This window comes from Leucoraja erinacea, unplaced genomic scaffold (genome assembly GCF_028641065.1).
Source record: "Leucoraja erinacea ecotype New England unplaced genomic scaffold, Leri_hhj_1 Leri_655S, whole genome shotgun sequence".
Taxonomy (NCBI): domain Eukaryota; kingdom Metazoa; phylum Chordata; class Chondrichthyes; order Rajiformes; family Rajidae; genus Leucoraja; species Leucoraja erinaceus.
This window is the reverse complement of record NW_026576570.1, coordinates 68235-80000: the sequence shown is the minus strand read 5'-3', so window position 1 is coordinate 80000 and position 11766 is coordinate 68235. Positions and strand designations below refer to the sequence as shown.

Here is an 11766-nt window from a genome sequence, read left to right as displayed (position 1 = left end):
AGCCCCTTTAGTCATTCCCTCTTCTCCCCATTCCCTTCCAGCATGAGATATAGATGTGGATAAATGTGAGGTTATCCATTTTGGTGGCAAAAATGGGAAAGCAGACTATTATCTAAATGGTAGCCGATTGGGAAAGGGGGAGATGCAGCGAGACCTGGGTGTCATGGTACACCAGTCATTGATGGTAGGCATGCAGGTGCAGCAGGCAGTAAAGAAAGCGAATGGTATGTTGGCTTTCATAGCAAGAGGATTTGAGTATAGGAGCAGGGAGGTTCTACTGCAGTTGTACAGGGTCTTGGTGAGACCACACCTGGAGTATTGCGTGCAGTTTTGGTCTCCAAATCTGAGGAAGGACATTATTGCCATAGAGGGAGTGCAGAGAAGGTTCACCAGACTGATTCCTGGGATGTCAGGACTGTCTTATGAAGAAAGACTGGATAGACTTGGTTTATACTCTCTAGAATTTAGGAGATTGAGAGGGGACCTTATAGAAACTTACAAAATTCTTAAGGGGTTGGACAGGCTAGATGCAGGAAGATTGTTCCCGATGTTGGGGAAGTCCAGGACAAAGGGTCACAGCTTAAGGATAAGGGGGAAATCCTTTAAAACCGAGATGAGAAGAACTTTTTTCACACAGAGAGTGGTGAATCTCTGGAACTCTCTGCCACAGAGGGTAGTTGAGGCCAGTTCATTGGCTATATTTAAGAGTGAGTTTGATGTGGCCCTTGTGGCCAAGGGGATCAGAGGGTATGGAGAGAAGGCAGGTACGGGATACTGAGTTGGATGATCAGCCATGATCATATTGAATGGCGGTGCAGGCTCGAAGGGCCCAATGGCCTACTCCTGCACCTAATTTCTATGTTTCTATGTTTCTATAGATGTGTGAAAACGCACACCTCATGTAACTCTACAGTGTAAATGGATCTTTCTGCTGGCTGGTTAGCGCGTAACAAAAGCTTTTCACTGTACCTCGGTACGCGTGACAATAAACTAAACTGATAACCGGTGATGGCCAATCCCGGTCTCTCGTACATTTGCAGCATGGAACTCAGGCTCTCACCGTTTGTTTAACAGGTTGCCAAAGTGCTGGACGAGTTGGCGCACCTCAACCAGGAGAAAGCTCATCCAGATGCTCCCCAGATGTTCCTGCAGCTCATCCAGCTGTTACGTTCGGCCGACCCACACGTCCTTCAAAGCATTTGGAAAAAGAACGCCAACAAACAGAGCCACAGGTGACACAGGAGGGCGGAGCGGGCGGGAGGTTGGACGGCAACCTAACGACAAAGGCCAGGAGTAGGAAGGAACTGCAGATGCTGGTTGACACTGAAGGTAGACACAAAAAGCTGGAGTAACTCGGCGGGACAGGGAGCATCTCTGGAGACCCTTCTTCAGACTGAGAGTCGGGGGAAAGGGAAATGTGGGATATAGACCTTTCTATCCTGGGCCTCCTCCATGGTCAGATTGAGCCCCACCGCAAATTGGAGGAGCAGCACTTCATATTTCGCTTGGGTAGTTTACACCCCAGCGGTATGAACATTGACTTCTCCAATTTCAGGTAGTCCCTGCTTTCTCCCTCCTTCCCCTCCCCTTCCCAGCTCCCCCACAGCCCACTGTCTCCGCCTCTTCCTTCCTTCTTCCCCCCCCCCCCCCGCCCCCATCCCTGACGTGAGTCTGAAGCAGGGTCTCGACCCGAAACGTCACCTGTTCCTACGCTCCATAGCTGCTGCCTCGCCCGCTGAGTCTCTCCAGCATTTTTGTCTACCCGGGGGCTATAGACGGTGATGTAGAGAGATAGACTGTAGAAGAAATGAAAGAAAGATAGGCAAATGAGGTACGGCAGTGAAGGAGGCAGGCCATTTGTTAGCTGTGATCCAGGAGAAAACGAGTTTCAGACAATGAGACTCAACAGGACGACTTTGAAACTGGTCTGACTTGGGGTGGGGGAGGGGCGGAGAGAGAGGGGATGCAAGTGCCACGAGGTTAGAGAAATCAATATTTATCCCGCAGAAACACTATGTTGTTGATTATCAAGTGTGTCAAATGGTTTCGGGGAGAAGGCAAGGGAACGGGGCTGAGAGGGAAAGATAGATCCGACATGTTTGAATGGTGGAGTAGACTCAATGGGCCAAATGGCCTCATTTTGCACCTGTGACTTCTGCCTTGAGAAAGGAGACGAGGAAGATTATTTTTTAGTCAGAAGGTGTTGAATCTGTGGAATTACATAGAAACATAGAAACATAGAAATTAGGTGCAGGAGTAGGCCATTCGGCCCTTCGAGCCTGCACCGCTATTCAATATGATCATGGCTGATCATCCAACTCGGTATCCTGTACCTGCCTTCTCTCCATACCCCCTGATCCCCTTAGCCACAAGGGCCACATCTAACTCCCTCTTAAATATATGGCTAAAATGAACTGGCCTCAACTACCCTCTGTGGCAGAGAGTTCCAGAGATTCACCACTCTCTGTGTGAAAACAATTCTACCACAGAAGGCTGTGGAGGCCAAGTCATTGGATATTGCCATCTTCTTGATTAGTACGGGTGTCAGGAGTTATGGGGTGAAGGCAGGAGATGGGTTGAGAGAGAAAGATAGATCAGCCATGATTGAATGGCAGAGTAAACTTGAAGGGCTGAATGGCCTGATTTTGCTCCAATGTGAATGAGAATAAAATGGGTTGGTGTTAGACTAGTGCAAATTGATGGTTGGAGTGGACTAGATGGGCTGAAAGGCCTGCATATAACATATAACATATAACAATTACAGCACGGAAACAGGCCATCTCGGCCCTACAAGTCCGTTCCGAACAACTTTTTTTTTCCCTTAGTCCCACCTGCCTGCACTCATACCATAACCCTCCATTCCCTTCTCATCCATATGCCTATCCAATTTATTTTTAAATGATACCAACGAACCTGCCTCCACCACTTCCACTGGAAGCTCATTCCACACCGCTACCACTCTCTGAGTAAAGAAGTTCCCCCTCATGTTACCCCTAAACTTCTGTCCCTTAATTCTGAAGTCATGTCCTCTTGTTTGAATCTTCCCTATTCTCAGTGGGAAAAGCTTGTCCACATCAACTCTGTCTATCCCTCTCATCATTTTAAAGACCTCTATCAAGTCCCCCCTTAACCTTCTGCGCTCCAGAGAATAAAGACCTAACTTATTCAACCTATCTCTGTAACTTAGTTGTTGAAACCCAGGCAACATTCTAGTAAATCTCCTCTGTACTCTCTCTATTTTGTTGACATCCTTCCTATAATTGGGCTACCAAAATTGTACACCATACTCCAGATTTGGTCTCACCAATGCCTTGTACAATTTTAACATTACATCCCAGCTTCTATACTCAATGCTCTGATTTATAAAGGCTAGCATACCAAAAGCTTACTTTACCACCCTATCTATATGAGATTCCACCTTCAGGGAACTATGCACGGTTATACCCAGATCCCTCTGTTCAACTGTATTCTTCAATTCCCTACCATTGATACTTCTCTATGACACGGTGGCACAGCGGTAGAGTTGCTGCCTTACAGCGCTTACAGCACCAGAGACCCGGGTTCAAACTGGACTATGGGTGCTTGTCTGTGTGGAGTGTCTATGTTCTCCCCGTGACCTGCGTGGGATTTCTCCAAGATCTTCGGTTTCCTCCCACAATCCCAAAGACGTACAGGTTTGTAGGTTAATAGGCTTGGTGTAAATGTAAATTGTCCCTAGTGTGTGTAGGGGAGTGGTAATTTGCGGGGATCGCTGGGCGGTGCGAACTCGGTGGGCCGAAGGGCCTGTTTCCGTGCCTTATCTATAAACTAAACCAAATCATTTTAAACCATGGATATTTTTGTAGATTGACTGAGTCTTGATTAGTACGGGTGTCTGGGGTTTTGGAGAGAAGGCAGGAGAATGGGATTGAGATAGAAAGATAGACCAGCCATGATTGAATGGCAGAGTAATCGATTGAAGGCCTAATTCTGCTCCTATGACTTAAGGGCCTGTCCCACTTGCGTGTCCTTTACAGGCGACTGGCGGCACCCGTGATAGGTCACCAAAATTTTCAACATGTTGAAAATTCAGCGACGATCAGAAAGACGCTACGACTCTTTGGAGACCTCCCACGACAGGCTGTATGGTCGTGAGAGGTCTCCTATGGTCGTGAGAGGGTCTGCAAAGAGTCGTAGCGTAATTCTGGTCGCCGCTGAATTTTCGACAGGTTGAAAATTTCGGCGGCCTGTCACGGGTGCCAGCAGTCGCCTGTAAAGGTCGCGTAAGTGGGACAGCCCCTTTATTGACATGAACAAAATGGTTTGGTGTTGGATTAGTGCAAGTGGATGGTCGATGGTTGGCGTGGACCCATATAACCATATAACCATATAACAATTACAGCACGGAAACAGGCCATCTCAACCCTTCTAGTCCGTGCCGAACACATATTCTCCCCTAGTCCCATATACCTGCGCTCAGACCATAACCCTCCATTCCTTTCTCGTCCATATAACTATCCAATTTATTTTTAAATGATAAAATCGAACCTGCCTCCACCACCTTCACTGGAAGCTCATTCCACACAGCCACCACTCTCTGAGTAAAGAAGTTCCCCCTCATGTTACCCCTAAACTTCTGTCCCTTAATTCTCAAGTCATGTCCCCTTGTTTGCATCTTCCCTCCTCTCAGTGGGAAAAGCTTATCCACGTCAACTCTGTCTATCCCTCTCATCATTTTAAAGACCTTTATCAGGTCCCCCCTTAACCTTCTGCGCTCCAAAGAATAAAGCCCTAACTTGTTTGCTTCAGGGCCCCATGTATGATCTCTCTATGACTCTCTGATGTCTGTTTTGTCCTGATTCCAGGCAGTGGATTCTGGATGCCATCCCCACCGCAGCAACGCATGAAGCCGTGCAGTTCATCCAGGCCAAGATTGAGCAGGAGGAGTTCTCCCAGTTGGAAGCTGCCCAGGCTATCGTCTTTGTCCTGCACTCCATCAAACCCGATTGCCACGGTGTGGACAATGCCACGGTGAGCCTACACTTCCCTCTCAGTTTGTTTACTTCAGAGGTTCAGCGCAGCCTCACAGCGCCGGAGACCCAGGTTCGATCCTGACCACGGGTGCTGTCTGTACGGAGGCCTCGCCGGTCAGAAGAGTACAACTTGCCGCAGATAGACACAAGATGCTGGAGTAACATGGAGTAACACTGAGTAGCACTGCGGGACAGGCAGCATCTCTGGAGAGAAGGAACGGGTGACATTTTGGGCCGAGACTCTTCTTCAGACTGAGAGTCAGGGAAGAGGGAGACTAGAGATATGGAAGAGTATGGTGTGAAAACGACAGATCAAGGGAGAGGATGATCAAGGAAATGTCGAAGGGCTCATTACTAGCTGAGATGAAGGTGACAACAAGGCTTGCAAGCAGGGATAACTTGCCTCCATGTTATTTTGTAGAGAATGACTGCGGCACGGTGGCGCAGCGGTAGATTTGCTGCCTTAGAACCTGGTTCGATCCTGACCACTGGTTCTGTCTGTACGGAATTTGTACCTTCTCCCCGTGACCTGCGTGTGTTTACTCCCAGATCTACGGTTTCCTCCCACACCCCAAAAGACGTACAGGTCGGATTAGGTTAATTGGCTTGGTACAAATGTAGCGTTAGTGTGCGGGGATCGCTGGTCGGCACGGACTCAGTGTGCAGCAGGGCCTGTTTCCGTGCTGTATCTCCGAAGTAAACTGAAATACATTTCTCCTTTTTGTTCCCTAGATGCTGTTGTCCAGCCCCTACATGCAGAGGAACCCTCTCCTACGTAAAATCACCTTGCTGGCATATGGATCATTGGTGCAAAGGTACTGCACCACCATCCGGATCTGTCCCGATGAAGCTCTCCAGGTTCGTGAGTAAGGTTGCTAACTGTTCCGTATTAGCCGGGACATCCTGTATATTGGGCTAAATTGGTTTATCCAAGGACCGCCCTTGTCCCGTATTTGACCGCTACTACTCGGGTCGAGGGGTCTGTCGGGTTGGAGCGCCGCGTCCGGCCCCCGCCTCACCCCCGTCCCGACGTAGTTCAGCCCATGGAGTGCAGCAGCAGCGGCAGCAGCGGCAGCAGCAGCGCCTCGCCCGTGGCCCCGTCGGTCGGCAGCCCGGCCAGATGTCCGACCTTCGGACCTTATCTTACCGCCGACACCAGCACCACCCCTCCTTCTCACGGCCGATCATCGGTTCGTGAGTTCAACGGGGCGCCGGACTTTGCGCAGCCCGGGCCAAAACTCTCTCCGCTGGCCCGCCGGCTGGGCTTTGTGTGCAGTCCAGCACCCGGGCCAACTCATCATTCACCCAGCCACGGCCGAGTCGGTCAACGAACTGCCGCCGGGAATTTGTCCCGTATTTTGGCCTTTTGTCCCTTAGTTGGGAGTGAGAACGTTGGCGACCCTCTACGTGAGTGGATGTGGAGAGGATGTTTCCACCAGTGGGAGAGTCTAGGACCAGAGGCTGCAGCCTCAGAATAAAAGGACCTACCTTTAGAGAGGAGATGAGGAGGAATCTCTTTAGTCAGAGGGTGGTGAATCTGTGGAATTCATTGCCACAGAGGGCTGTGGAGGCCAAGCTGCTATAGCTGTATGAATAGCAGACCGGCACCTCGAAAACGTTAAAAACTAGATCTTCACATTTATTAAACTTTTAAAATTACAAAAAAATTTGAAAAGTTAAAAAAATAAATATTATTAATTAAAATAGACTGCCAGCTTAAGCATCTTACATGACAAAGATGTGCCATAGACACCAAGAGCAAGATGATAGATTAGTTCAGTTTAGCATTGTCACGAGGTACAGTGAAAAGCTTTTTGTTGTGTGCTATGCAGTCAGCGAAAAGACTATCCGTGATTATAATCAAACCATCCACAGTGTACAGATGCAGGATAAAGGGATTAACGTTTAGTGCAAGGTAAACTCCGATAAAAGATAGTTTGAACGTCTCCAATGAGGCTGATGGGAGGTCAGGACCGCTCTTTAGCTGGTGGTAGGATGGTTCAGTTGCCTGATAACAGCTGGGAAGAAACATGTCCCTGTATCTAGAGGTGGGCATTTTAACACTTCTGAAACTCTTGAATGATTGAATGGATGAATGAATGAATGCATGAATGAATGAATGAATGAATGATTGATGATTGAATGAATGATTGAATGATGGAATGAATGAATGAATTAATGTATGGATGAATGAATGCTTGAATGAATGAATGAATGATGAATGATGAATGAATGAATGAATGTATGAATGAATGATTGAATGAATGATGATGAATGAATGAATGATTGAATGATTGAATGATTGAATGAATGCATGTATGAATGAATGAATGAATGAATGAATGAATGAATGAATGAATGTATATGTATGAATGAATGAATGAATGGATGAATGAATGAATGAATGAATGGATGAATGAATGAATGAATGAATGAATGAATGGATGAATGAATGAATGAATGAATGGATGAATGAATGAATGTATGAATGAATGATATTCTATTGTCAAATCTTAGCTGATGGGAGAGGGGAGAAGAGGGAGTGACTGGGGTGAGAGTTGTCCTTGATTATGCTGGTAGCCATGCTGAGGTGTTACTTGCCGTTTCTGAGATATCTTTTCATAGGTTCTAGGTGCAGTATTAGGCCATTCGGTCCATCAAGTCTACTCTATCTCTCCCTCCCAACCCCATTCTCCTGCCTTCTCCCCATAACCCCTGACGCCCATACTAATCAAGAATCTTTCAATCTGGGCCTTAGATATATTTCCATTGATGGGGCCGGGACACCCAGAGGAAACCCACGCAGTCACTGGGAGAACATGCAAACTGGCTGGTCTATCTTTCCCTCTCCACCCCATCCTCCTGCCTCCTCCCCGTAACCTTTGAGTCTTTGTTTCTCTGCAGCCGCTCCACGAGCTGGTGGTGGAAGCCGGGAGCCGGGGTCACGAAGAGGAGACGGTCCTCGGCCTGAAGGCCATCGGCAACGCGGGCCAAGCGGCCAGCCTGAAGCGCATCCAGAAACTGCTGCCCGGCTTCAGCAGCGGGGCCAGCGGCGTCTCCAACAGGATCCATGCCGCCGCCGTGATGGCCCTGCGCAACATCGGCAAGAAGGAGCCGCGCAAGGTGAGGTCCAGGGGGCACGCTGGCACCCGAGGAATGTCCACAGCGATCCCCTGCCACCCTGCCCATGTCCACACTGAGGATGAGGATGAATCATGATATACATAGAGTCTAATTTAATCCAGTTTAGTCTGGTTTAGTCGAGTTTAGTCTAGCCTGGTCTGGTCTGGTCTGGTCTGGTCTGGTCTGGTTTGGTTTGGTCTGGTCTGGTCTGGTCTGGTCTGGTTTGGTTTGGTTTGGTTTGGTCTTGTCTGGTTTGGTCTAGTCTGGTCTGGTCTGGTTTGGTCTAGTCTGGTCTGGTCTGGTCCGGTCTGGTCTAGTTTAGTTTAGTTTAGTTTGGTTTAGTTTAGTTTAGTTCAGTTTAGTTTAGTTTAGTTTAGTTTGGTTTGGTTTGGTTTGGTTTGGTTTAGCCTAATCTAGTTTAGTCTAGTCTACTTTAGTCTAGTTTACTTTAGTCTAGTTTACTTTAGTTTAGTTTACTGCTGCGCCACCGTGCTGCCTTGTTCTTACAAGAGATGGATTATTCAGGTCAGTCCTGGCATTGCGTTCGGCACAGACATTGTGGGCCGAAGGGCCTGTTTTCCTGTGCTCTACTGCACTATGCTGTAATTCAGTTTCAGCAAAATAGGTGCCAAACGCGGGCAGGTGGGACTGGCGTAATTGTGGCATCTTGGTCGGCATGGGCAAGTTGGGCCGAAGGGCCTGTTTCCATGATGCATGACTATGACTGTGGTTGGGCCAAATGGCTTCATTCTGCACCGACAGAATGGAGGCCTTGAGCTGCTACCATTACAATATTTAAAAGAGATTTGGACAGGTACATGGATAGGAAATGTTTAGTGTGATATGGGCCAAACAAGGGCAGATGGGGCATCTTGCTTGGCATGGGCAGGTTGGGCCGAAGAGCCTGTTTTAATTATGAATGACTCTATGACTTTGGGGAGGCACGGTGGCACAGCGGTAGAGTTGCTGCCTCACAACGCCAGAGACCCGGGATCGATCCTGGCTACGGGTTCCGTCTGCACCGAGTTTGTACTTTCTCTCCATGACCTGTGTGGGTTGTCTCCGAGATCTTCGAGAGAGAGTTAGATTTAGCTCTTAGGGCTAACGGAATCAAGGGATATGTGGAAAAAGCCGGAACAGGGCACTGATTTTGGACGATCAGCCATGATCATATTGAATGGCAGTGCTGGCTGGAAAGACCGAATGGCCTACTCCTGCACCTATTTTCGATGTTTCTATGTTTCAGTTTCCTCCCACACTCTAAAGACGTACAGGTTTGTAAGTTAATTGGCTTGGTATGAATGTAAAATTGTCCCTAGTGTGTGTAGGGTAGTGTTAAGGGGCTGTCCCACTGTACGAGGTAATGCAAGAGCTCTCCCGAGTTTTAAAAAAATCAAACTCGTGGTAAGCACGTAGAATGTACGTAGTGGGTACGTCGGAGCTCGGGACGTCTCTTAGCGGCTCGTAACTCTAACGGCAGGTACTCGGGAAACACGGTAAGCTCGTGAAGACTCGTGACGATTTTTCAACATGTTGATAAATGTCCACGAGAGCCCCGAGTACCTACGGGCGGCCATTGCTGTAATTCTCCGAGTTCGAATCAAGGGAAACTCATGAGAACCCTTGAATTAACTCGTACAGTGGGACAGGCCCTTTACATAGAAACATAGAAACATAGAAATTAGGTGCAGGAGTAGGCCATTCGGCCCTTCGAGCCTGCACCGCCATTCAATATGATCATGGCTGATCATCCAACTCAGTATCCCGTACCTGCCTTCTCTCCATACCCCCTGATCCCCTTTAGCCACAAGGGCCACATCTAACTCCATCTTAAATATAGCCAATGAAGTGGCCTCAACTACCCTCTGTGGCAGAGAGTTCCAGAGATTCACCACTCTCTGTGTGAAAAAAGTTCTTCTCATCTCGGTTTTAAAGGATTTCCCCTTTATCCTTAAGCTGTGACCCCTTGTCCTGGACTTCCCTAACATCGGGAACAATCTTCCTGCATCTAGCCTGTCCAACCCCTTAAGAATTTTGTAAGTTTCTATAAGATCCCCTCTCAATCTTCTAAATTCTAGAGAGTATAAACCAAGTCTATCCAGTCTTTCTTCATAAGACAGTCCTGACATCCCAGGAATCAGTCTGGTGAACCGTCTCTGCACTCCCTCTATGGCAATAATGTCCTTCCTCAGATTTGGAGACCAAAACTGTACGCAATACTCCAGGTGTGGTCTCACCAAGACCCTGTACAACTGCAGTAGAACCTCTCTGCTCCTATACTCAAATCCTTTTGCAATGAAAGCTAACATACCATTCGCTTTCTTTACTGCCTGCTGCACCTGCATGCCTACCTTCAATGACTGGTGTACCATGACACCCAGGTCTCGCTGCATCTCCCCCTTTCCCAATCGGCCACCATTTAGATAATAGTCTGCTTTCCTGTTTTTTGCCACCAAAATGGATAACCTCACATTTATCCACATTATACTGCATCTGCCAAACATTTGCCCACTCACCCAGCCTATCCAAGTCACCCTGCAGTCTCCTAGCATCCTCCCCACCGCTAACACTGCCCCCCAGCTTAGTGTCATCCGCAAACTTGGAGATATTGCCTTCAATTCCCTCATCCAGAACATTAATATATATTGAAAATAGCTGGGGTCCCAGTGCTGAGCCTTGGGGTACCCCACTAGTCACTGCCTGCCATTGTGAAAAGGACCCGTTTACTCCTACTCTTTGCTTCCTGTTTGCCAGCCAGTTCTCTATCCACATCAATACTGAACCCCCAATGCCTTGTGCTTTAAGTTTGTATACTAATCTCTTATGTGGGACCTTGTCGAAAGCCTTCTGGAAGTCCAGATACACCACATCCACTGGTTCTCTCCTATCCACTCTACTAGTTACATCCTCGAAAAATTCTATAAGATTCGTCAGACATGATTTACCTTTCATAAATCCATGCTGACTTTGTCCAATGATTTCACCACTTTCCAAATGTGCTGCTATCCCATCTTTAATAACTGACTCTAGCAGTTTCCCCACTACCGATGTTAGACTAACTGGTCTGTAATTCCCCATTTTCTCTCTCCCTCCCTTCTTAAAAAGTGGGGTTACGTTTGCTACCCGCCAATCTTCAGGAACTACTCCAGAATCTAAAGAGTTTTGAAAGATTATTACTAATGCATCCACTATTTAGTGTGCGGGAACTCGATGGGCCGAAGGGCCTGTTTCCATTCTGTATCAAACTAAACTCATCTAAATCAGGTACCATTCCTCCAATTATGCATGTGGCCTCACTCTGTCACTGGAGGAGGCCTAGGCCAAAGAGGCCGGTGTGGGAATGGGAAGGGGAGTTGAAGTGTTTGGCAGATGGGTAGATCGGGAGATCGCCAAATTAGGCCAAGGCAGATGTTAGGCCAAGGACGATATGGTTCCAAGTCAAGATGGGGCAGGACTATCGTCTTAATTTAATCAAAGGCCTCTTGAAAAGAAGGTAACCGTACCTGGATCTCTGAAGTGAACTAAATTTGTGAGCCCTGTATCTCAGGCTGATTCCTGGGATGTCAGGACTGTCTTATGAAGAAAGACTGGATAGACTTGGTTTATACTCTCTAGAATTTGGTAGATTGAA

At 47.7% G+C, this 11766-nt stretch overlaps 1 protein-coding gene across 1 annotated transcript in view; it reads left to right on the top strand.

Moving 5' to 3' along the window:
* LOC129694409 (vitellogenin-like) overlaps positions 1 to 11766 on the top strand; it is a gene marked incomplete at its 5' end in the record, with an annotated part of 78524 nt that overhangs the window by 6896 nt on the left and 59862 nt on the right. Inside the window, 4 exons of the mRNA XM_055631127.1 lie at positions 1075 to 1232; positions 4824 to 5010; positions 5745 to 5870; positions 7917 to 8135. Coding sequence (XP_055487102.1) covers positions 1075 to 1232; positions 4824 to 5010; positions 5745 to 5870; positions 7917 to 8135 — 690 coding nt within the window. The remainder of the gene's footprint in view (positions 1 to 1074; positions 1233 to 4823; positions 5011 to 5744; positions 5871 to 7916; positions 8136 to 11766) is intronic.